Source organism: Heterocephalus glaber, unplaced genomic scaffold (assembly GCF_053883595.1).
Source record: "Heterocephalus glaber isolate CG9 unplaced genomic scaffold, H.glaber_assembly_v1.0 deba00001457, whole genome shotgun sequence".
Taxonomy (NCBI): domain Eukaryota; kingdom Metazoa; phylum Chordata; class Mammalia; order Rodentia; family Bathyergidae; genus Heterocephalus; species Heterocephalus glaber.
Genome location: NW_028258305.1, coordinates 36,873,974 through 36,900,035, shown reverse-complemented (window position 1 = coordinate 36,900,035; position 26,062 = coordinate 36,873,974). Strand labels below are relative to the sequence as shown.

General features: G+C 50.6%; 2 protein-coding genes across 2 annotated transcripts in view; one reads left to right on the top strand and one right to left on the bottom strand.

Annotated features, from left to right (window-relative positions):
- The window catches only part of Capn14 (calpain 14), a 57,886-nt gene extending 52,619 nt beyond the window's left edge, over positions 1-5,267 (bottom strand). The window contains exons 1-2 of the mRNA XM_021253692.2: positions 5,069-5,267; positions 3,774-3,915 (exon numbers count right to left, since the gene is read on the bottom strand). The gene's annotated coding sequence lies outside the window, so the exon portion shown is untranslated. The remainder of the gene's footprint in view (positions 1-3,773; positions 3,916-5,068) is intronic.
- A 1-nt stretch (position 5,268) lies between these two features.
- The window catches only part of Ehd3 (EH domain containing 3), a 29,752-nt gene continuing 8,958 nt past the window's right edge, over positions 5,269-26,062 (top strand). Inside the window, exons 1-3 of the mRNA XM_004839256.3 lie at positions 5,269-6,016; positions 16,146-16,322; positions 19,928-20,025. Of these exons, the coding sequence (XP_004839313.1) occupies positions 5,790-6,016; positions 16,146-16,322; positions 19,928-20,025 (502 nt within the window). The 5' untranslated portion in view covers positions 5,269-5,789. The remainder of the gene's footprint in view (positions 6,017-16,145; positions 16,323-19,927; positions 20,026-26,062) is intronic.

Here is a 26,062-nt window from a genome sequence, read left to right as displayed (position 1 = left end):
TAATCATTGGCCACCTGCAGGCAGTTCACATTGCCAGTTTGCCTTTCCGTTTTGGCTTTGATGAAGAGTTATGCTCAGAGGCAAATTTGCGGCCAGGAGCTCCATCTCCCCCTGAAATACTGCGCCCCCTACCGGTCCTTCTTCTCATAGCTGATGCATCAAGGTTAGGTTAACTTTAGGAGCTCCAGGGATTTGGGTAAATTGCCTCATACTTTTTGCGGGTTGAAGAAAGTCAACTGATGACATTGGTCAGAAAGGATGTCAGTGCAGGCATCGTTTTCGACTTCTGGACCTCCCTTTCTTCCCTTCCAGGATTACTGTGCCTCAATGTTGCCAGGACCATGCCACCCTCTGGAAACAGCCTTTGCTTCGAAAGCAGAGACAAAGACGAAGGTGAGGAGGGGGTTTTCTAAGTAGAGCTCATGAGTCTTGCAGGCTACAAACGTCCTACCTTTGGGAGGAGGTTCTTGGAGAGAAAACTGAGTGCATCGGGAAAGAACTAGTAAAGAATCTGGAAATACTTTCAAATAGATTACCACCCCGCAAATTTATTTTTTAAAAGATGATGAATTTAAATGTCACGTATAAAATTTAAAATCACAGGGAAATTACAAAAAATAGGAGAAAATAAATCCTCAAGTTTCTGAGTAGGCGTTTTAATAAAACTAGACACACACACGCACGCACACACCCCATTGGCCTCCTGTAGTATGGGCTTTCCTCCTGGAAATGGCGGGGTTCTCAGGTTAGATCTCCTCCTGGTACATCTGGGAAAGAGGCCAGCTTTGTGCCCGGAGAGCTGTACGCAGGAGAGAGCCAGGCCCAGCAGTGAAGGAGATGTAGCAGTGATGGTACTGATGGGGAATATTATTTCCCAGATGACTGGACCCTGGACTCAGACTGACCCTCTTTCTCTGTCTCCTTTCCAGTTTACAAAGTTCCAAGCACAATTTCCTCATCTTTTAATTTTTATTCCAAACTTCCCTTCCCTTGTGTCCATGCAGAATGCATTTGAGGAGGAAATGAATTGCTATTTACTGAAAACTTATTATAGATATACAAGAATATAATAGGTCCTTGACCAAACACATTTTATTTTATCCCCATAACCACACGGGGAAGTATTATTCATTGTGAGCCCTGGTTTCATGTAGGAGAACATTTTTGTTAAAACAGATTAAATAGGGCCGGGGATTTAGCTCAGTGGTTTCGCCGCCTGCTGCACAAGTGCAAAAACCCAAGTTCGATTCCCAGTACCAAAAAAAAAAGAGATTAAATAACTGATACACCTTGAATATGTGGTCCAAATAATGTGTGTTGGAAATTTAATCCCCAATGCAACAGTGATGGGAGGGGGCATAATAATGAGAAGTGTTTGGGTCGTGGGGCCCCACCTTCGTGAGTGGCTTGATGCTGATTATAAAAGGGCTGCGGTTCAGTTGAATCTTTTGCTCTCTCACACTCTCCTCGCCCTTCTGCCATGGCTAATGCAGCAAGAAGTCCTTGCTGGACGGCTGCCCCTCTGTCTGGAGCTTGCTAGCCTCTAGCATCATGAGCCAATAAGTAAATTCCTGTTCATTATAAATTACCTAGTCGCTGATACCCTAATGTAACAGCACAAAATGGACTAAGGCAATAACTCAGGCTGATTCTCAACAGTAGGAACTGGCTGAACTGATACACTTTCCCCTCCAACTGAGATCAATAAAATGAGTAAAACACAGTAGTGGGCTGAAATGTGCATTATCCAGTTGGGAGGCAAATAATTTCAATACATAAAGACAGTAAAGTGCAATAAATGCAATAACAAGGTTCGTGTGAAGTAGCTTGGGAGCGGACTGGAGGGAGCAGCTAGCTTAGGAGAGAGCTGCTAGTCAGCTCCTCAGGAAGGAGGGCGTGCTGAGTGGTGTGCCTTGGCAGAGGGGAGGGCAGGGAAGACGGAGGTGCTGAGAACAATGCCAACAATCCTGGTGGCAGGAGCCCACACGCATGCGTGGGAGGCTGTGGGCAGCTTGCTAGGCTGGAGGAGCAGGCCTGGGCCAGGTAGAGAGGGACCTTGAGCCGCCCTGATTGTGGACAGTCAGCCCTGCTTGACGGGCACATCCTGACTCCTCTTGCCTCTCCTAGGAGGCTCAAGCTTTCATCTCAGCTTGGCCCTGCAGGCTGCACCTTCTCCCTTTCCTTCTGCCCAGACCTTGGTGGTCTTGGTGAGAAGGGAAAGAGAGGAGAAAGACTCTTCCAAAGTCACATTCCCAAAGGGCGGTGACATATGTCAAGTGTCAAAGATTCCACTATTAGCAATTATATTCCTTTGAGCCAATAAGTCATCCTCAGTTAGGATACAAATGAACCGGAAGGAACTACTCACTAACTTATTAGGCATAAGCTTATTAAGTAGCTTATTAAATATTAATGTTATTAAGTGTTAACCTTATTCAGTAGCCTATTAAACAGCTTATTAAGTAGGATTCAAGGCAGCACCATGTAGTGAATAATAGCAACAGTGATTATAATATTAGGGGCTAAAGATATATTGAGCGCTCTCAGTGGGCTTGGGACTGTGTCAAGCATACGACATACACTGTGTCCTTTAATCCTGAAAAATGATGTTACTGTTTCCTTTGCAGAGACAAGGGAGCTGAGGCTTAAAAGCAAAGCTGCTTTTCCCCAGTCCCTGGAGGGCCCTGAGCAGTCAAGGGACAGAGCGTGGCAGGAGGGAGGCCAGGAGGAGGCAGAGGGACTGGGAAAAGAGGCTGCTGGCAAAACCACGGGTGGAAGAGAAGTCGAGTTTCGGGAAATCACATGCAGCAGGATGTGCTTTTCATAAAGTCCCCAAACACAAGGCCACCACAAGATATTTTTCAGTCTTGCATATATATATATATATATATATATATATATATATAATATCAGTTTAAAAGTTGTAATAATATTCACTAAATCCACGATAAGGGTCCCTCCAGGAGTAGAGAGGAGCAGGGGACAGGACAGGGGAGGAACATACATAGATGTAAATTTTTGCTAATTTTTCTAGTTCTTGGACTGGATGATGACTTCAAAAGAGGTTCATTATATTATTTTTTAAAGAAAAAAATAAGCAAAAATGCAATTTGGGCATCTACTGACCAGAAATTTTTTTTTTAAAGTAAAGGACAGGGAGAATAATAAATGAACAGCCAAATACCCATTATCTAATTTAAGAAACAAAACACTGTAAATAGATTTGAAGCTGTCCATGGACCCATCCCTAATTCCATTGTACTTTCATTGTACCTCAAGTATACCAGTTCCGTGAATGGTATTTTACAATCCCTTTTAAGGAAGATAGATGTCTAACTACTCAGAGTTGAGAATGGAGTAGCTGTATCAACAGGCTCTGGTTAAATCAGACCTTCAGAGCTGAAATTCAGTGGTGCAAAACAGAATATCTATCCTGATCTTAAAAACGACTGAACTATTTCTATACGAGCCTCCCCCAGTTCCCTCCGGCCACCCTAGCCACACCTGGCACAGCACACAGCCTGCGGCTTTCCTCAAACCAGGAAGGCTGGTGTCCTGATTATTCAGTCCCCATGCCACGTGAGTTAAACATCCGTAAGATTACCTCTCAGCTTCCTACGTTGGTGCTAGTGTAGACACCAAGGATGCAATATGAACCGGAGTGTTTTCTCAGCTAGGGGTGCAGAGAGCCCAGAAATGTGACCAGCTTTGGGGTTCAAGGATGGAGTCAGGAGACTTGAGTTGTAACTAAGGAGATTCCAGTAAGCACTCACCTCTGAAGATCCCCAGGGAAATCCCAGCAGCCCGCCTCTCTCTGCAGCTCCTTAAGGCCTGAACCGCAGTCCATTTCAGCCTGAATGCATCATAGGTCTGCTAAGTCGGCTCTCTTTCTGACTTCCCCAAATGTCTTGACTCCTGCAGTAGAAAATTTGTAATCATCCCTAGCTCTGCCTCATCCTCATTTCCTCTTTTGCTATATATCAAGATCTGCCAACGCCGTGCCATCAAATCCCTTAAAGATAACCTCTTTTCCATTCCCACTGCTGTGGTCCCTGTAGGTTCCTGACTCTGCTCTTGGCCTGGGGCCCCTTGCTCCTCCAGTTCTGCCCTGCACTGCCCCAGCAGCCCCAGTCCCACTGGATCCATTAGGTAAGTGCCTCCTTGCAGGCTGAAGGGAGGACAGCGGAGCCCTCTGCCTTGGGGAGGAGGAGTGATTTCTCACCACACTGTTTAGCTTGGTGCTGATGCAAAGCAGACAGGCTTTGAGCGTTTAAACTTTCCACAAGCAATGCATCCCTTTTTGCCTATGCCTGACCTTTGCTCCACCCATTCTGCTTGATATGCAGCTGGAGATGATGGCTGTGCCTCACACACAGCCTAGTGAAGATTAGGCAAAACAATGCTGGTGGAGATCTTAGCCCAGGCATCTGCACCTGGTGAGCATTTTGTTAATAAAACCATCATTATTAAGAACACTGTTATGGATTCCTCATCCCTTGTTTGGTTCCTGCCTTGGCACAACCTCCACGCCTGGCCTCATTCACCTCTTCCACCTTCCGGAACCCTATACTCCAGCTATCCCAGACTTGGACACACCAAGTTCTTCCACAGCCCCAGGCTTTTGCCAATGCCCTTCACTTAGCCTGGAATGGATTCATTTCTTCTCTATGGGTTCATCACTGAAGATCCAGTTCACAGCAGGCTTTCTGTGAAGCAGAATCAAATTACCAGCACAAAAAAGGGCGACTCATCCCTGAAGCTTCCATGGCCTTCTGCTCGTGTCTTCTCTGTAAAGCCTGCCTTGACTACAGCTCCTGGAAGGGTCTTAGTGCCACCCTTTGTCAGCCAAATCGTGTCTACCCAAAATACTGCTCAACACTTGTGGGGGGGGAAGTTGTCTCGTTTTATCGGAATGAATGGGAACAGTTTTGACTTCACCGAAGCCTAACAAAAAGTTTGCCTAGTGACATTTTTGGTTATTTTATGTAACCTGATATTAGACCCTCTTTCCAACCCCCACGAAATATACTCCTAAATACTAGAATACCTGTGTTCCCAGGGAACTGACCTCAGTAACTAAAGGAGCAGAGCTATCAAAGCAGGGACAGCATTCAGTACCCTAGAAGGTCAACGCTGTCTTCGCAGCCGTCCCTGAGAGGGCGCTGTTCCCAAATCAAACCCCCAGAGGCGGGCTCCGAAATGTCAGCGCTTTCCTACAGGACTCTCCGCGTCCCACGACCGCGCGGCCGGCGGGCGCCTGCCCACAGACATGGCGGCGCCCTGCTCGGCTTCGCGTCGCCCGCACCGTGGGGCCAGCCGGGCCTTGCCAGTATTCGGGGACTTCCCACACACGCCAGCTTCCTGTACCGCTGGCATTTAAACGCGCGCCTGGGCTGCGGGATGCTGCTGCGGATGCGGAGCTGACCGCCGGCTGGGTAGTGTCGCCGCCTCCTCTGAGTGCCTCGGGCAGGCGCGGAGCCCAGGCAGCCCCTCGCCGCACGCCAGCCACAGCGGGCAAGGGCCGCGGGGACGGAGACCCGCACCGACCTGGCATCGGGCAGCGTAATTGCAGATTCGACTTTAATTCCCCAGGTTGCAAGCCTCGTCTTGCAGCCCAGATCGCCTTCCTCCGCCTGGCCGGCACTGCGGGGTGAAGCAGGGGCTGGGCTTGGTCCCAGCAGCCCAGGCAGCGCGCCCTGGCCATGGTGCGGTTGAGCCCTGCACTCCGGTGAGGCGAGGCGAGGCGGGGCGGCGGCGCCACTTCCCCAGGGGCCTTTCCCGCTGCCGCGATGTTCAGCTGGCTGGGTACCGACGACCGCCGCAGGAAGGACCCCGAGGTCTTCCAGACGGTGAGCGAGGGGCTCAAGAAACTCTACAAGACCAAGCTGCTGCCCCTGGAAGAGCATTACCGCTTCCATGAGTTCCACTCACCCGCCCTGGAGGATGCCGATTTTGACAACAAGCCCATGGTCCTGCTGGTGGGCCAGTACTCCACCGGGAAGACCACCTTCATCAGGTGAGCGGGCCCGGAGCCCCGGCAGACAGCCCACCCTGCCCCTCAGCAATGAGTCCGTCGGGCGGCTCCCGGGCTCCACGCCCTCCTGGGACAACCGAGCGATCATCAGTTAAAGGCTCTGGAGAAAGCCTTGTGTGCACCCTCAAAAGCTGAACCCACAATTGCCCTCCTGGTCCCCCTCCCCGGCCTGTGCAGTGCCTGTCCCCTGTACTTAGCCCTTGATAAGGTGGACAGTTTAAAATGTTCAAGTTCAGAACCACACCTGTTCTCCCCATTTTCTGGATGATGAAACGGAGGCCTGGGAGGGGTTACAAGTGGGAGGGCTCCTGCTCTCTGGAGGACCTTATGCTGGTGGGGTGTCTTACACACTCACTTTTTAGGCACTTGCCTTTCACAGCCAAGACCACTTCCCTTGCCTTTGGAAGGGCTCAGCAAGCACACAGGGGGCTTGGGGTTGCAGTTGAGGAGTCCTGATGGCTGCAGGACTGGAGTGGAGGTGAGCGGGGACCCTTGGCCCCTGCCTGGTGGTGCCACTTGCCCTTTTGTAAAATCATTTTTCTTCTCTGTGGCACAGCTCTTAGGTGTATCTCTCCAAGACTCAGACAGATGCAGAGTTCCCGAGGAGAATGCTTTTAGTCTGTTTTTCTTCTTTCATCTTAATGGCTCTATAATAACATTAAAGACTTTTAGAGGTGGAAGAGTTATTGGCCTTGTCTCATCCAGCCCGTTCACTTTTCAGGTGAGGTAACTGAGGCAGTAGAGAGGTTAAATGAATTGTTCAAAGCCACATAATGGGCAGCCACGGACCTAGGTGTATGTGAGGAGATGGTTGGCTAGACGCCTGTAACTTTGAGGGTGAGTCATCCGTCCCCTTGGATGACAGCCTCCTGGGGCTAGAAGGATCCTCAAGAAGTCATCTTGTCCAGCCTGCGTTCAGATCAGAGAGGGCCATCTGTGTCCACCAGAGTGATGTCCTTCCTGTCTTTAGAGAACAGGGCCCTCTTCGAATACAACCTGCCAGGCCAGGCTGCTTCTCTGGGGCTCACTTACCGGCATTGCAAACTGTTGAGGGTGCTGGTGACCCTCCGTTGAGAGTCGTGCTCCTACAGTGTGGGAGCAGGGACTGCCCCAAGTCAAAAGAGGATTTGAAAGCCTGGGTCCTCTTCTGTCCGTTCATTGGCCGGCTGAGCATCTGCAGCGTGGAAAGCCGTCTGCTTGTTTTAGTAGGGAGAGCCAGAAAGTTAACGGTCTGGTTAACTTTCGTTTTCTAGGTACTAATTTTCTCTAATGCTAAGCCTATAGCTCAAGCCTTCTGGAGCAGGATGTACACCGTGCTGACACGTCACGTCTGAGCAAAGCACTAGGTCAGGTTTGTCTGTGAGTTCACAGCCTTGGGCACAGGAGCTTTGATAGAGCAAGTGATTGCTGAAGTTGTTGACTGTTGGGTATTTTACGATGTTACAACTACCAGGGCCCCTAGATATTAATCTAATCCATTGCTTAACTTCTTAAAGATCAGCACCCAATTTGAAAATCTAATGAAAGCTATTGGCCTGTCTTTAGAAAAAATGCCCATATATCCCAAATTTACATACGATGTTGGGGATCTGAGAGCCATCCTTGGAGAACTCCTGATCCAACCTCTGCCCCTCGTTTGCTGAAATGTCCATTGCTTCCAGAGATGCTGCAGAGCTCCCTGGGCACAGGTTTCCTTTGTAACCTTTTCTCCATTCCACGTGGCCCATTTTCCTGCATCCCAGGAAGCAACGACCATTTGCTGGCTGCTCCATGATACATCCCTGGCTCTCTGGGCATGCCTTGGCTGTCACTGTTAATACATTGTGTTATTTTGAGCTCCTTCCAGCATCTGTGCCTTAGCATCTCTAGGGTCTCAGTTACAGGAAATTCCCAATGGATGTTTTGCAGAATGGGAGGGAAGATGAGGAAAGGTGAGCATCCCTAAGGGCAGGGCTCCCAAACAACAGATGGGTTTAAGTGCTTTTTGTCCGAGACACACTCCCAGCTTTCCCTGAGTCATTGTTGGCTGTTACGGAGTCTAAGAAAGTGGCAAAGTGAGGTGCCCTAGATTACTCCTTATCTGGGGTACACAGAGAGCTGTGAGAGGCAGATCCCTCTTCTTTCTTATCCTCCAAGCTCAAGAGTTTCCCCTCCCCATTCATGGCAGTAACTGAATTTAGCCTTTGCATCAAAAGCTGTTTCCCCTCCAGGCGGTCAACGAGCAGAATAGGAGGGGCTGAAGGACAGGGAATCCCTCAAAACCAAATTACGTATTTTCTTCCTTCTCATTAAATCCAATGGTTTCTTTCTCTTATAAGTTGGAAAATGCAGAAAATAAATCTGAAGATGAACAAAATCATCCATCATACTATAGCTCAAGGGAAAATATTTCAAATAAAATATATTTATCTTTCCAGTATTTTTAGCTATTTTATACTGTAGTTGAGATCATGCCACATATATAATTTTGCATATTAGGTTTTTCTTTTTGCTTATAACATGAGCATTTCCCATGTAATCATTATTTTTGACAGCTACATAATATTTCACTACATATAGAATGTTTTTATCATTGTAAAAATCACCCTGAATATCTCTGTCCATAAGATTTTCCCACATACTGGACTGTTCTTTCAGAAATTCCTAGACATGGAATTATTAGGCCAAATTGCGGTATTTTTGTTTTTAATTTTTTTTCCCTCTTTTGCATTAAGAATTATATTTCATATTTGCCTTCCAAGAGGGTAAATGAGCCCAACATCTGTTCCCCAAGGTAAATAAAGATCGCTCAGGATAGCTAAGGGCACCCAGGCCAGGCTCTCAGCATGCCTGCCCTCCCTCCGCCTTCCCCCCTCTGTTCTTGCTTGATTCACTCTTAGGTCCCAGGCCTGAACCTGTGAGGGGCTTTTTTCTGGGAAACAAAGCCCTGACTCTTCATTCCCCTTGTTCTTGGCTTTTTGCCTCCTGAGTGACCATCCACTTTCAGTTCTATGTGCTTGCTATGGGGTCTATTTCTTGACTCAGGAAGAACACACAGAAAGGACATTCTTCTAATAACTAATTAATGTGCTATGATCTCTGCCTGAAATAACTTCCCTGGCCTACAGCCCAGCAAGCCAGAGTAATAAAATAAACAATAAATGGGCCTGGTGGCTGCTCCCCCCAACAGAGACTGCCTCTTTGAAGTACAGTAGCTCTGTGTCCCTGGGCCCTGGCAGCCTAACTCCCGCCTCTGCTGTTTCTCTCACTAGCATGAAGGCTTAAACCCCTCTTTCTGTGCACCAGTGGGGCCTCTGGTCACCCCTTCTGCTTCCTCCTTCCTGTGGTTTCACTGTGTGTGGGTATGAACAGATGCTTCTCCGGGGGCTGGGGAGGCCTTGAGTCCTCCTGGGGCCCCTAAGAGAGGCTTCCCTGGACCAAGGCTGGGCTGGAGTAGAGGCTCGATGGCCTGGGGCTACAGAGCTAAGCTCCCCAAGTCCCCATAGGGAGGTCTACGCTGGTTTCCAGGGCATGGCCTTCTTGTGGACAGCTTGGCCTATGAGGTATGAGCACAGGGCAAGGCTGCTGGACTGAAGAGTACTCAGGGGCAAGGCCTACTTGGCTGACCACCTCCTGCACTTCTTCAGGGACTCTGTGTTGTCCCCTCAGAGATGCTTGATTCAGCAGGGCTCTGATCTGCTGGTCTCAAGGTGGGACTGGGTGAAAATCCACCTGCTTCTTCCAAGGCCTGGTTGTTACTTGCGAGCAGAAGGCCCTAGGCCGGAGGACCTGTGTCTGCATCTGCCTAAAAAGCCAGGTGTCTGGAAGTCATCGGGACAAGCATGTACCAGAGAGAGGCACGTCTCGAAGAAGGTGTGCATCCCGTCCCATCTGTTCTCATTGGCTGCAGGAACCAGGCTGGGTCAGCAGAACCCAGGCTCCACCACTTCCTAGCAAGAGACGAAGTTAAGGAAGGCTGAGGTCAGGCCACCTAGGCTTCTTGACCCTCAGTTTCCTTATCTATGCAATGTGAGTGATAATGCACATCTCATGGACGTCAGGAGAGGTCAGAACCAATTTAGCACCTTTATGTTCCAGGCGCTGTGACTGGGGCTTTATCATTCCTGTCCCTCTTTTTAGCTTGGTTCTCTAGCATGAGACTTAGAGGATGAGGAAGTGAAGGCAGCCCCTCTCCAGCATGGCCACAATCAGGGTGAAGGGGATCCTGCCTCTCCCTGCCTCCAAGAGTAGAAGGGGAGCAGGACATTGAGCTCTGTGGATGGAGCAAGTAGTGCCCAGGGTGGTACGTAGCAAGGGGAGGCTAACAGGAGGCTGAACAGTGTGGCTGCTAAATTTTTCTTCATGCTGGAATAATGTGCTTCCGCAGTAGCTGAGGCTTCTGTGCACCAGGGACAGTGGCAGGGAACGTGGAATGTGGGACACATCTCAACTTGGCCATGGAGTGTCCCATCTGCTCCCTCACTTTGTGGTGCATTACGTTCTCCCTAAAGCCCCCGTGAAGTTGTTGGGGCAAGTATTATCCTAACCGTATTTTAAAGCTGAAGTACCCTGTCCTAGGCACCTAGAGATATGGATATATAACACAAACACCTATTAATACAAGCTTAAAGTGATATTTGCTTTTAGAGTATACCTAAAAGACATCCAAAGCAAGACCTGTGAGAGATTTAGAAAAGAATGAATGGGATGACATGGGAAAGAACTAGTGAAGGCTTCAGAGTGGAGGCATTTGAACAGGGTTTGGAGACTAAGTGAGAATGTCCCAAGTACAGTGGTACCTCACTTCACGAACTTAATTTGTTCTACGATTTTGGAAAAGATGGCCACATTTGTGTTTGTGTGGGAAAGATGGCCCCAGTTGTGTTTGTCAACCAATGCAGAGTTTGCAAACAAAAAATTTTGCCAAACGCTTCTAAACAAAAACGCTCATGCACGGAGGCACCACTGTACTTACAGGCAACACTGAATTGTTCATTTTGTCTGTTGTCTGCGCCTGTGTGGGAAAAAGTCAAGGGTAACCCTTGCTTTTCCAAAACTCTTATTTTCCAGTACTTTCACTTTTTGACTGAGGTAGTTAGAAACCAAGTATTTCCTTCATTTTTTAAACCAGGGACACCCGAGGGCTTTGGGGCTACTTGTCCAAAGTTATGTTCATGTTGGAGTAGCTGCCAAGAGGGCATATTCTTCAACTGAGCTGGGGCACCTAACCCAGCCCAAAGCCTCTGGCCCTTGCTTATGAACCCCAGCCTCACTTCCCCCTCCCCGGTCCTGATCCTAGCAGTGGCCTTGAGTCTGAACCCCACTGTTGCAGAGCTAGGTATTCGGAAGGTAGGCTGAGTTAAGGTTGGTGGCTTCGAGCCTTACCCTGGGTACTTAGGTTACCAGTGAAGTGGGCCCAAAAGGCACGAAAGATGAGGACAGCATTATAAAATAATTTCAGAAAAATGTGAAGAAAAGCCGTCTTCATGGGGAAAATTAGAATTGCATTGGACTTCCCCACATCTATTTTATGGGTCAGTGTCTATTTATTTTGCATTAGATGGTGAGGGCAGGCACCAAAATTTTTTCAGCTCTTAAGACTTCTAAATATGTTAATTTAGCTCTGAATTTGGGCACTGTAACAATTTATTCAGCTGCAGGACTAAAATAATGCTGCCATGCCACAGAGCTGGTAGGCCTGATTAAGAGGAATGATACAGGTAAAGTTCTGGGAATAATGCCGACCACACTGTGGAGGCTCACCTGTCCTTCCTTATTCCATGTGTTGTCTCAGCTGATTCCACCCAGACTTGAAGTATTTTTATACTGCTCTAGGAATGTTTTCACTCAGCAACAGAGGCAATCTGTCTTGCTTCCCATAAATAAGCAGTACAGGAAATTCCTCAACAGATTTTCCTTCCTGCACACAGTGGTAGCTTTGTTAGAGGGGCACCCAGTGCCACAAGCCATACCCAAATGTCCCTGAGAATTTACCCAGCCCCAGGCTCTCAGCATGGCCTGGAACGCACCCCCAGACTTGCTGGTGACCTCTGTAGACTGTTTCCCCAGGTCAGCAAGTTTCGGGTCACGTGAGCCTAGCAGCCCAGCGGGTGCAGCCCAGTGGGCCCCTCTCCGAGGTGGTGGCTCTGTGACTTCCCCAGAAGTGGTCCCGACAGGCCGGGCTTGGCTCATCAGCTGAGTGCACCATGTCTCTCGGGGATGCAACGCGAGATGCTTGTGTGAGGAACATGACATGCCCCTGCTGTTTGGCCCTCTTCATTCTGGGCATTTTTGTGGCTGCCTCACAACGGTTCTCTCCACCCTTTTCTGTTTCAGCTGTCCCGCAGCCTTTGTTTGATGACTGGCCCTTCTCCCCTCCCAGTCCTTGCTTGCCACACCCCCTGCACTTAGACTTCTCAGCCAAGCACTTGCTTTCCCACATCACACTGGTTCTCATGGGGAACCGGGCTCTGCTGTTTCTAAGTGTTCCACTAGAGCTTGCCAGCCTCCTCCGGTCACCTGATAGCACTGACTTTTGCCTGCCACACAGCAGTCATTGTGGCCGCGCTGTGCACTCAGGGACTGGGTTTGTGGAGATGCATTCATGCCTGGGTTCTTGCACCCCAGATCTTCACCTGGCCCTGGCCAGTCTCCTGCCAAACAGTATTCGTCTTGTCCTACTGCAGTTCTACGTGGGGCTCAACCCTTTTGGCTTGCTCCCAAGGGTGGCTGCATTCCCTGTCCAAGGAGTGGCTCTGGCAGAAAGGGACAGTTTGGTGCAGTGGTCAGGAGTGTGAATTCTCAAGTCCAAGTGCCAGGTTCAAATCTTCGCCCTGCCTTGACTGATGCACAACCTGAGGCAAACAGTTTAACTTTTGTTTTCTCCTAGGTGCCAGGTTCTGGTTAATTGAGACTAATTTAATCCTCAGAAGACCAGGAGGTGGGTTTTGTTAGGCCCCTTTGATGAGGACCATGGTGCTTACATTGGTGAGATAACCCACAGAATGTGTGGAACATTGCCCAGCGAGACGCAGGGGCACCGTAAGTGTGAGCCGGTAAGACCCTCTTTCAGAGGGAGGTTCACGGTGGTTAAGTATTCCTGAGGCATCCCCCTCAGAGTTAGAAGACCTAGAGCAGAAGGCGCCCTGAGGAAGCAGGAAGTGCCATCCAAGTCCACAACTGTTGTGCTGGGTTCTTACCCAGCCCCAGTGCCAGCTCCCAACCTCTGGCCAGAGGAAATCCTGCCTTCACACCCCGATTGTTGGGCTGGGATCTTGGAGGCCTGAGGGGCTTCCCAAGGCCACCGGAAGCAGCGCCTGGGGCACGGCCTCCTGCAAGATCAACAGCTTCCTGCATGGGCTCCCTGGGGAGGAGCACATAGCAACCAGTTTAAACTGCCAGGGAGCCAACCTGGGAGTAAACGTCCAGCTCCACACCCTCCCTGAAGGCGCAAGCAGCATGCCACTGAGGACCCTGAGGAAACCCAGTGAGCCTGTCCATCTCCAGCCCAGCCGAGGAGGCCTAGGATGGCAGGGAGCTCAGCTTCCCACCCCGGCTTGTCCTCTCCACTACTGGGCCTTGGGCAGCCACAGTTTCTGGGCAGTGATATCCTCAGGAAAGAAAGCAGTTGAAGAGTGAAGGATTTCGGGGACTGGTGGGTTTTGGGTTCCCGCTCTAGGACTGGCTGTTTAACTTTGAGAAGCCATGTAACCCTTCCCAGTTGGTTTCCTCACTCAGTATCCAACCCAGGGCTTCTGTGAGGATTGAAAGAGACGGTGCCTTCAAAGTGTTCAGAGCAATTTATCAACCCTGGCTGCATGTGTGAATCAATTGGAGAACATCTACAAAGTAGCAATTGCTAGGGCCTCATCCCTGGATGAACAGGTCAGAAACTCTGACTTGGGGCTCCAGCACCATCAACTAATGCTCCCTTAAGGTCTCAAATGTGCGGCCAGGCCTGGGGACCAAGGAGCAGAACACCTGCAAGTTCCCCTCCCAATTTAACAGTGTCCACCTTGACATCTCTTCTCCCGAAGGCTCCTGGGTTCTCCCTCTGAGCGTGAATGTGGGCCCTCGAGGTTGCGAGGAGGAGGAGGGTCCCCAGGGCTCCTGAGGGCTCACCCCACACACACATCCATTTTCTTAGGCAGTGTCCCTTAGCGCTCGCCCGTCAGGGCCTTGGAAGGTGCTCCTGGGACTGGCCAGAGGAGAGAATTCGGGCTCCTGCCTTCAGCCTGGCCTCCAGCACTGCCTGTGCTCAGAGCTGTCCTGGGCTCCCAGAGGGCTCTGTTGTCCTTGGACTCTGTTCTCCGGGTCTCCAGGTGCCATTGATCTGGGCCTCTGCGGCTGTGGAGAGGGCAGGTGACCTTGGGCTCTCACTGCCCATGCCAGGAGAAGAACAGAGAGGCACCTGCCACCTCAGGCTGCAGCCAGAATTGAGGGGCAGTCAGCTCACCACTCCCCTGCCCACTCGAGTGCCCATCACCCAGGGGCAAGAGTGGTGCGGGGCGAGTGCCTCAGGGAGCAGAAGGAACAATGGTGACTATGTTGTCCAGTCTCCCTGGGGGACAGATGACAAGGCCGGGCAAGGTTGAAGGCCTGCCTGAGATCTCACAGTGACTGAGGGACTGATTCTCCTGGCCCACACTGGAGGACAGGAAGTGGATATCTTAGAAACTATCCCCATCAGAGATATTCTTCCTCTCCTTCACCTTTCTGGTTGAGATAATATACAAACATATAAACTCTCGCTGGCTGGGGTGGCGCATGCCTGTAAATCCCAGCACTGGGGAGGCTGAGGCAAGAGGACTGCCTCGAGTTTGAGGCCAGCCTGGCCAACATAGTGAGACCCTGTCTCAAAAAAAAGAAAAAAAAAATATATATATATAAATATGTATATATTATATATGTATATATTTATATAAATTATATATATTCTCTTACCACCATTTTGGTTCCATCTAGGTATTGGAAATTATCAAAAGTTACCAGTAAAATTTTTGCTAAAATGACTTGTAATAATCCATAGAGTGGAATTCTGTATTGTGATTGAGAGGCATAGAGTACATCTGTGCTGCTGCCTCCCAAATACATTAAGCATAAAGAAGAAAGGTGCATTGATATTATCCAGGTGATTCGCACAGGGCGTGTATATTTCTGTCTGTGCCTCACACAGCACCCTTCATGGTTATATCCTTCCCAGTTACTACTCTTGTTAGGGGCAGGGTGTGTGTGTGTGCGAGCATTGACTGTGATAGGAAAGCATCAGTAGATTAAAAAAATTTGAAGCCTCTCTGCGTAAAGCAAGTGAAAAACAGCAAAGTTACAATCTTCAGTCAGGAGTCCCACCGAATGCTCTAACATTGGTAAGGAAACAGCCTGAAACTCAAGGACAGAAGGGAGGCAGGTAACTTACCGAATGTCTGCCTGTGCCATGTACTGCACAAGACGTTTTGATTTACAGACTCGTCTTTGAAAGTTTGAATTAAATGGATGATAGGGAGGAAAGAAAAGGTGATCTTCTTTGCTTAAAAATTCAGTCAATGAAGGGTGTAAATACGGTGTTTGAATATGTATAATATATGCATGTAGGAGCATTTTTAGAAGGATTCAGAAGGCAAAATACAGGTGTCAGAGTGGGACAAAAGGTCTGGAATGGAACAGAGATTCATTTTTTATAGTTTACTCTTCACACTTTTTGATTTTATGTCATATACAAGTGATTTTTTAATTAAATAGCCAGATTCATAAATAACGCCCTATGACAAGCCAGCAGTCTCTGGGGGTCGAATTCTAACTACACCTGTGCAGGAGTTTCAGCAGGTCGCCTCACTTGTGAAGTTTACTGTACTTGGGCCAGGAATAGTTTTAATTTAGGCTTTTGTCCTGAACGCAAAGCTTGCTTTCCTTCACCCTTTCTGCTTCGGGGAGGGAAAAGGGTCATGAAGAACAGCAGAGATTTGAAGTCCAGCTAAAATTCCAGGTGGAACTGTAAAGTTCTTAGGATTTGCAAAATCTCATTGCTCCAGACCTGCCCCTCTCCCCTGATACATGTATGGACAGCCATGTAGCAGATCTACATGGTGCTCTACCAGAAGAATCCCCACATCAGGACTGTGCTCCTTTCTGCCAGGTACCTGCTGGAACAGGATTTCCCAGGCATGAGGATTGGGCCTGAGCCAACAACCGACTCCTTCATAGCGGTGATGCAGGGGGACGTGGAGGGGATCATCCCCGGGAATGCCCTGGTTGTGGATCCAAAGAAACCCTTCAGGAAACTCAATGCCTTTGGGAACGCCTTCTTGAACAGGTGAGTGTCGGGGAACACATGCCTCAGAGTGTCCTCCTTGCTGCTCTCTGGAGTATGGGAGGTGAAGGGCAAGGGCGTGGTCTTGGGACACCAGGTAACTTTTCCATATGCCATCCCTTGCTGGCTGGGAATGTAGCCCTGGTGGTTGCCATGGAGGAATGTGTGAGCGGCAAAGGCTGTGCTGATTCCTCCTGTTCAAGGAGCAGGAAGGGCACAACAATGACTTCGAGGGCCGGGGATTTAGCTCAGAGGTTTTGCTGCCTGCTGCGCAAGCACAAGGACCTGAGTTCCATCCCCATGTACCAAAAAACAAAACAAAAAAAACAATGACTTCCATCCCATTTCTTCATCCAGAGAAGGGAGCCATCCGCACCTTTCCCATTCTTTGCCTATGGCATGGCTGGAATTTGCACCCAACCAGAAGGCAGCAGAAAAGGGTTCTTTTCTGTCTGTGGAGATTGTTTTTACCTGGTGGAAAGAATCCTGGACTTTGAGGGCTGACTCTCCTACTGCACTCCCTGGGTGACCTGCCCGATGTCACCTCTCCTCTGGGGCAAGTTCAGGCAGACCCCAAGGTTATCGTGAGGACTGGAATGGAAAAATCTCTAGGGAGTACTTGGCAAGCTAATCTGGGCCTTCACACTGGTATTCTCTTAACTAGAATGCAGGCTGGTCCCTTTCTCACGCTTGTTATGCTTATAAATCCAATTTTATGTATCTGTTATGCTTTAAAGCTACTTTTTCTAGTTGGAGATTTTTAGAGTAAAGGTAAAGAACGTGGGTTTTGGGTTCAGAAAGACCTGGCTTCAAACCCTGATTTTGACTGGATCTTGAAAAAAAAAAAAATCACTAAACTTCTTTGTATCTGTCTTTTCCACTCTGTGAAGTAGTGTGGCAATAATATCTTCTTTCAGGGAGCTGAAGGAGAGAGAAGTGAGCTATTGAACAGAGAATGCTTAGTGTCTGGCACATAGTAACCAACAAAGTGTTAGGTTGTGGAGGGGTGTTATCATGTATTTTTTATTTGATTCCCACACTATTCAGTGAGGAAAGTGGAGATTGTGATCGCTATGTTTGCAGTTGTAGAAGCTGATACTCAGTCCCCAAAGGATTTTCAACACCTTTTATCCTGAGCAATAATTCTTAGAAAGGCATGAATATTTCTCACCTGTCTCGTACGTAGTGACACAGACTGGATGACACTGAGACGGAGATAAGCAAGAAGCCAGGTGAATAGCATGGAACTGTGAGCTGGCAGGGCTGCTCCCAAAGCAGAGGAAGTTGTGCTGAGGAATCCTGGGAGTTGGCCTGGCAGGGAGGGGCTTGTGAGGTTCCCTTGGGCTACATAAGAAAGAAGACTGAGTTGGGTATAAGAAGACTGAGGGTGCCGGTGCCGGTGGCAGTGCTGTGGGACAGGTGTCCTGGAGCCCAGGAATGTCCCTGATACCTGCAGCTGAGGTGCTAAGGAGGCTCCAGCCCAGCGTGAAGGGAAAGGCCTGTTCCAAGATGCTGAAATGTAGAGTCGGGTAGGGCCGGGGTGAGCCCGGTGGAGAGAATGAGTCCGCAGGGGTGAACAGGGGCAGGAGCATCTGGGAGGGGTGATGGATCGGACTGGGCATATCAAGTTTGCAGTGAAAGAGTGGACAGCTGAGGAGCATCATCCGTCCGGAGGCAGAGATGAGGTGCTGGACTGTAGGGGAAAGGAGAGAAAACCCGGGGCGTGCAAGAGGCGGTTGGGATCATCGGAGGTGAGGGGCACAGAGTTAGTGGTTGACCCCATTTGGCGGTAGTAGTATAGACTGGTGATAGCATGTTGGGTTCTATGTAGTAGCACAGAGTCTGTCACAACAACATGAATGTATGTCATTGGCCTCACATGCCTGCGAGTTGAGAGCCTTTATGTCATTGATCAAACCCCATAGGTCTCCCTGGCTACACACATGAAAGCCCAGGGGTGAGCCAAAGACGCTTAACTTCTTTCAATGTGATTGTCTTCATCTCTAAATATGATAAAATGCAAATTACAAATTCTTTGTGCCCCAACCTCTTCCTGCAAATGTGCATAAAGAAAATCTGGGAGAAAAAAAGGAAAAAAAAAAAAAACAACAACAACAGAAGAGTGGTTACTTTCGCGGTTACCTGGAGAAAATGGCATTGAAGAGAAGCAGGCTGGAGGGGAAGGAGACCTTTATATCTCATTATATGCCTTGCTCAACTGTTTTCTTTTAACCCTAAAAATATAATTTGACTATTATGAACATGCTTTGTAAGACATTATACACGGAGGTATTATGAGAAGAGTAACATGTGGGTATAAGGAAGCGCTGTGAAGGGGTCTAGACTCTCTTTAAATCTGTGGTTTCAGTGATTGAGGTGTGGAGCCGAGGAAGGGGATATAGGCCAGACCCTGCAACGCCAGGGCCTCCCTGAGATGCTGGCCTGGAGAGAAGGCTGCCTGCCAGAATGCAAGGTGGCCTGTGGAGGGCGGTCCTGTCCCCATCCAGGCCCGGCTAAGGCATGGAGTTTGGGCAGACTCCAGCCCAGTGGACAGAGATGTAGAGGGCCAGTGATGACACAGGCAGGGGCTGATAGGGCTGAGAGGCCTGCGTGGAAAAGTTGGCATTTGACGTTGACAGTAAGTGATGGGAATGACACCAAAAGGGTGAGGAAAGGATATTCTATGCAGAGAACATGGAAGAGAGAGAAAATATACAAACAGGGAGGAGTGAAAACTCTGTGCCTGCTCAGGGCCGTGACTAGGACATAGATGACGCGTTGTGGGTCTGTGACGTGCAGCGCTGCACTGGTCGGGGATTGGTCTGATAGGGGTTTGCCAGGCACGTCCACAAGCGAACATCAGGGAACAGGGCCTCTTCCACCTGCCACTGCTGCAGTCCTTTCTTAGGTTCCCATCAGCCCGTGGTGCCCTGCTTACCCAGAATAAAGCCTGACTGCTATCCTGGAGCCATGTTGGGTGGCCAGATGGTCCTTTAGTTGCCCAAGTAAATGCAGGATGACCTATCCTTCCAGGCCAGCCCCAGTGCTGCCTGCTCCAGGGAGCCGTGCCTGGAAGCCCCCTGTCTGCTTTGGGTCTGCCCATGGGTAAGGCTTCTCTCCTCTACAAGTCTGGAGCAAGGATGGAAATCGGACATCCTCGGGTGCTCAACAGCACGGGTTCACAAGCATGAACTGTAGCTGCCTCAGGGTCCCCCAGGGAGGTCCTCAAAGTGCAGATCCCCAGGGCCATTTTGTGCTTGTGATCCGCTGCCCCGTGGCGCCCACAGACTGTCTTCTGCAGAGTAGGGTTCCAAGTCAGAACACAGAGGGAGAGCATGTGCCTGCCAGCAAGGGGACCCCACACCCTGATTCTGTGTGTAGACATTGAGGCTCCTCCTGCCTCTGTCCCCAGGGCCCCATTGTGGAGAGAGAATGGGGTCTTCTCACTGACCACGTAGAGAAGCTGGGCAGCAGCCCTGCTGTGGGTGAACTGGAGCCTTTCAGCACACATCTGCAGCTCACATGGCTCAGACCGGGGACCAGACTTGTGCAGCTGGGTCGGGGAAGGCCCATGCGTCCTTACTGGGGCCCTCCTCTTGCCTGTGCAGGTTCGTTTGTGCCCAGCTGCCCAACGCCGTGCTGGAGAGCATCAGCGTCATTGACACTCCAGGGATCCTGTCTGGGGAGAAGCAGAGGATCAGCCGAGGTAGGCCAGACACTGGAGTGCGGTGGCTCCAGGCCCACATTATGTTCCTGTGTTGTCGCTCTTCTGTATTAGAAGAGAAGCGGCCACAGCCTTCTGTTCCTTCATGGGTGGGCACGTGTGTGCTGTGTGGGTCGATTTTGTGTGGGACAGACCTAGTTGGGGGCCAGCAGCTGAGCTCAGCTGGTCTCAGTCCTCTCACCTGTAAAGTGGGATATCACCATCTGCCTCACTTACCTGAAGTTACTCATTGTCTAAGAAGCAACTGGCGTGGCTCCTATGCAAGTTGCTTTCTTCCCTCCCCTCTCCCCCTTCTGCTCCCCCTCCCCTCCCCCTTCCTTTCCTCCTTTTTATTAAGTATGTGTTTTTATTAGTACATGTTCATAGTACATGGCGATTACATTTATTGTGGAGAGTTTGTACGTGTGCAGAACACATCGTAATTTTTCATCCCCTTCTCCCATCCTTCCCTGCTCCCTCCAACTCTTGTTCCCCTTCCTATTTGAAAAAGCTCTCCTTACTTCCTATTCTCTATCCTTTGTTTTGGTCTTTGTTTATATCTTGGTTTTCTCATACAAGAAAAACTATGTGATATTTAAAGTTATGGCCTTTCCAAAACTGATATATGGATTTCATGCAGTCCCAGTCAAAATACCAACAGCATTCCTCACAAATCTAGAGAAAACAATCCAAAAATTCATATGGAGCCAGAAGTGACCCAGAATGGCAAAAACAGTTCTGGGTAACAATAGCAAAGCAGGAGGCATCATGATCCCAGATTCAAAGTTCTATTACAAAGCTACAGTAATAAAAACAGCATGGTACTGGCCCCAAACCAGAAATGTGAATCAATAGAACAGAGTAGAGGAAGCAGAAACAAGCTCAGGCACATTCAATTCTTTGCAAGTTCCTGTAGTCCCTGCCCTGGATTCCAGCTCTGTAGGGGAAGCAGATGTGTCTAGAGAGCCGGCTGGCAGGCAGGTGCTGTGGCAGAGCATGACAGCATTCATGGGGCTGTAAGAGGGGCATTCGGCCTGTGAGAGCACTTTGAGAACTCTTCACTCCAGATAAATATGGAGCAAGTGCTCACTTAGGGAGGTGACAGTGCAGTGGGTGGGAGACAGAACTCTGGAGCCGACTGACAGGTTCCATGCCGGCCTCTGTTCTTTCCTAGCAGTGACTCTGGTTTGTTTCTTTGCCTGAGTGAAAAATCCATCTTGTAGGGTTGTCTGAGGATTAAGCATTTAAAATGCTTGACACGTAGCAAGCATCCGGTAAACATGAGATGTTGTAAGTCCCCTGTCTCTAAGATGTTGGCTGATGCTGTAGAAAGCTAAAACCCTGGCTCCCCCCCCCCCATCCTCTCTTGCCACATTTGCTTCGTGTCCTGGGGTTGGCCCCCATCCTTACCATGTCACACATGATGTCTCCATCAAGGAAATCAGATGTGCTGCACCCACCCCAGTACTGTAAATGGGAGCTGGGCCTACAGCCAACTCAGCACTTGGAAGTCAGCCTCCCTCCAGGAAGGGACAGCTGTGGACTGGCAACTTTCTCCAGGAAGCTGCTGAGGGAGTCTCCCGAATCGACCTCAGGTGACGTCTGCCTCTGTGGCCTGGGCCTCAGCCCTCTGTGCTGCCGGGCTCCAGAGCTCTGTCCTGCCCCCGACTGTGCCACTGCCGTGAGGGCCCAGAAATCCCTCCCTTCAAGGGCACAGCCTGCCCCAGCCAGCACTGCTCACTCCCAGAACCCTGAGGGCAAAGTCACAGGGTGACCAGTGAGTGCTCCTGGAACTGTGTGTCATGAGCCCCAGTGGTCTAGATCTGTGGTGCCAGAACTGGCCTTTGTCCAGCGCCCTGAGAGCAGCCCTGACTTCCTTGCTGGAGAAAGTCTCTTCCGATCAGGACAGGTGGGGCCACAGGCCTGGGTATCACTCTTGGGGGTGCACCAAGGCCTGGGGTGTGAGTAGAGAGGGAAGGGAGCAAGAGAGGCCTGCCTGGCAGCAGCCCGCACAAGGGCCAGGTTAACCTCAGGCTGTGCTTCAGGGAATGTCCTGGAGTCCTCATGGGGCTGGGCCCTGAGTAGAAAGTTCCCCCATGCCCAACACCCACAGTTAGGAGGTGAAACTCAGGAGGCAGAGGGGAAGGAAGCTGCTGGGTCAGGAGGGGTGTTGAGGCACAGTGTTAACAACCCCTGCAATCGGTGGCCTGTGAGCCTGGGGTGGCATAGTGTCACCTCTGCAGGAGCCGGGTCCCCTAGCCCACTCAGTGTGGGCCATGGTGGAGGTGCGGGGGCTGGGCTGCAGTGGTAGACGCTGGCCCTGAGGGTAGGGCTTTCTCATCCTCACCTCCCCACCTGTGGTCCTCTGTGCGCGCATGGCTCCCGGCTCTAAGACCATGGAGGGGCAACCTGGGCGGTCCTCAGTTCTCCCTCCTAAATGGTCCCACCCCACCCCAAGTGGCTCATGAGGCCCACCCCGAGTTCAGGCCCAAAGAGGCTTTCCCTTGCTCCTCAGGGAAGCTGGGAGGATCAGTGTCTCTTCAGCCAGGGTAGAGCTGGGCCAAGGTTCCTGCAAGACCAGTGCAGCCCAAGAGGAAGCCTCGGGGATTTCCAAGCATACTAGGGGTCCCAAATTCTGGGCTTTAGAACTCTGGGGATCCCAACAGGTCACATTTTTCCCTGAGCCTGTGTCCCCAGGTAGAACAAAGGGTAATGATATGCATCACACAGCCTCATGGTGAGGTCCACAGACCGTAATGGAAACATAGACCTCAGCACCAGGCCTGGATCATGGTGAGCTCCTGTCTTCCCTCCTTGATTGCCCTCCAGGGTTCCCCATTATATAACCCCAAGGTAACCTATGTGAACAGTGTTCCTTGCCATGTGCAGTACATAGCCTGTGTCGCTGGATCTGGCAGTCCTGTTCCCAGGGACTCCTGCCTTCCACAGACCCTATCCCATTCCGTTGTTTTCCTCTTCCCCTATCTTCTCTCCTCTGTTTGTCTTTGGAGCTCAGTGGCTTCCCTGCGCAAGCTGGGTATTGGTATTCTTGGCTGCACTTCCTCTCCTCTTACGCCACCCCATGCTAAGCAGCAGGCGGGCTCACCTCTGGGAGAAGGGATGGGTCTGTGAGAGGCTGTGCAGGACGGTGTGCTCCCTGCCTGCCTGAGTCCAGCCTGCAGATGCAGCCGCTAACAAAAGCAGCCCATGAGAAAAGCAAGGGCTGGAGGCTGGCCCACCAGCATTGGGTTGCTAGCCTGGGCCAATGCTGACGGAGGGCGTCAGGCACCCTTTGTTATCAAGGGCACCCTGCATGAGGAGCATCTCCAGCATGCAGAGCCCCTCCCAGCCTTCCTCACAATCAGCCACAGAGCCCCAGGGTTCTATTTAAACCTACACACATGCACATGCTCCTCCCTAGACCTACACCAAGCACATAGGTGTATTCACAGAACTGAACTGGCATAGTTTCAGCTTCTTGCCTGGGCCTTCCAGGTAGCTGGGGAAGATGACAGAGCAGACTTGGCACTCCCCGCCCCCCCCAGGGACAGCCCTGCAGACCATGCCCTGCACAGGGGGTACCTGGCCCAGGGGAACCTGGCGCCTGAAATCCAGCCCACGTCCCACTCGGCTGTCCTCAGGCCTGGCTCAGTGCTGTGTCTTGCTGTCAAGAGAACATCGGTCTCAGGTCAACCCAGAGACACCGAGGAGCCACTCTGGACTGGCCTTTCTGGAAAAGGGGCTGTTCCCAAGGACGCCCCCGTGGCTTTCGGCCCCATGGGGAGGAACACAGGCTTCCAGCTGCAGCCCAGCAAATGTGGTCCCTGCTCAGGCTGTGTCCCTTTGCTAGGCTTGAAGGAGTATGTGTCTCAGGGAAAGCCAGATTGAGAAGGTGCCAGGCCTGGTCTCTGGATGGAGACACTCTGGGTGGGCAGGAGAGGCAGTCGGTGGGGCAGTTCTGGGAAGTGGCAGGATGTGCCTGGCCGGCTCATTACTGGGAAGACTCCGGAAGGCCATGTGTCCTCACATTCCCAGATTGCTTCCCAGCTAGCAGTCCCCACTGGCCCACCCTGGAAGAGCCACCCCTGCGCTTCATACACACCTGGATGCTACCAGTGAGACCTTTCCTGTACAGGTGCACTCAGCAGGCCCACATCACACATCTGGAGTGGAAACTAACCTCCCAATTCCTTCTTAGTCCAGTGGCTTTTCAGCACATTGTCATTGCTTGCCTGGGAAAAGCAAGTGGGTAGGAATGAGGGCAAATTTCTCATCTACAGGTTTGCTCTGGGGCCTTTGGGGCTCAGACTGGGGGTGTCTGTGTGGGTCCTCCCAGCCTCACACCCCTGGCCCCTACCTGGCACCCTCACTGGAGCCGGGTCAGCACTTAGCATGCTGGCAAACACATGCCTATGTGGGCAGTCACAGGCCCGGGCAGAGCAGCCAAGCCCCAGTGCCTGCAGGAGGCTTCACCCGCAGCTTTGTGGTTGTCTGGAGGCCCATGACAAGGCTGCTCTGGCCACTTCTGGAGGCCGCTTCCAGGAGGCAACCAGAGCAACATTTGCTCCCTATTGTCATCTGAGTTCATCCCACATTTTGGAGATGGACACCTTTTTATTTCTCTTTTGCTAAAATCTTTAAATCTTGTTGGTGATTTTAGGGGAGAGATGGGACTTATTACCTATTCATTGCACATAAGTGCCTGATGGGAGGGCTCAGTTCTCTGTGCTCCAGGCTCACACAGGGATAAAGAGAATGGTGAGCTGCTCACCCTCTCTCTGTGGCCTGGCTTCCTCTCCTGGAGATGTATATGCTCTGTCCACCTCCTGGCCTATGGAGCACTAGCAGGTCGATTATGCAGCTGAAAACACCAAGAACAGTGCTGCCCTGCTCTGCATTTTAGACCTCAAGAAAGCCATTGGGTGGCTAAGGAGTGGCCTCGCTTATTGAGTTTGTCTCATTGATTTCCTCCTGCCTGGTACTGACTGCTTGGAAATGGTTTCTCTCCGGATCCCTGGAGTGTGGGTGGGGAGTCCCAGATCTCTGCAGGCAGCTCAGTCTCCGGCATGGAGCCCGCCCACCAGATTCCCCAGAGCCTGCAGAGTTGGAAGGGAGATTTCGGGGGTGAGGGAAAGCTTCTGCTCTCAATGTCCTTGTTTCACAGACCTTGGGCTTCTGTGGGTACTCAGTAGAGCCATTCCTGGGACCGAAGGTGGGAAAGGGGCCTGTCACCAAGCATGCCATTCATCCTGGACATTGACGCAGTCTCCAGACTGAAGCCACACCTTCTTCCACTTTGTTTCCAAGGCTTGTTAACATGCATCTTGTTTCCATGGCTCTACCATGTACCCATCATGCAAGCAGTCATTATTATTCCCATTTTATAGCTAAGAAAACTAAGGTTCAGACTTGCCCAAATCACTCAGAAAATAGATTAGTCTTTTTCCTTTCGGGGTCCAGCCTGTGCCTTTTAGATGCCTCCATTCCTGGACATGCAGGTAAGTCCAGGCGATGGAAGCAATTACATGTCCACCCTACAGGTTCCATGGGCTCCCTCCAGATTAGGAGGAGCAGGGAGGGTGAGCTTCTGAGGAGCCCTCGAAGTCACTGCTTTGTTCTCCTGATCTTCATAGCCACAGTGGGAGAAAGCTCCTGGCATCACTGTTTGTCATTCAGTAGCAGCTTGCCAGGGCTTGCAACACTTGCAAAAGCAGGAGGATGAATAGGAGGCTTCCGTGCTTCTAAATTCCTAAGAAGGGTTCTGGAAGCTGCCTCCCTGTCTCCGGTAGGAGCAGACGTCACACAAGCACGCCCAGTTTACCTAAGACAGCAGGCTCCAGGCCCTTTTCTCACCCACAGTGCCTGCAAAGGCATCCTTATGTCTAATCTCTGTCCATCCCGCTGTGTTCTCATCCTCGCACCTGCAGAAAATTGTGAACCAAGAAAGGAAGCCCAGGATCTTCCATCTGAGTTTGACAGGCAAAGAGATTAAGAGTCAGAGAGAGGATGCTCCTTGCCCAAGGACACACAGCAAGTTAGT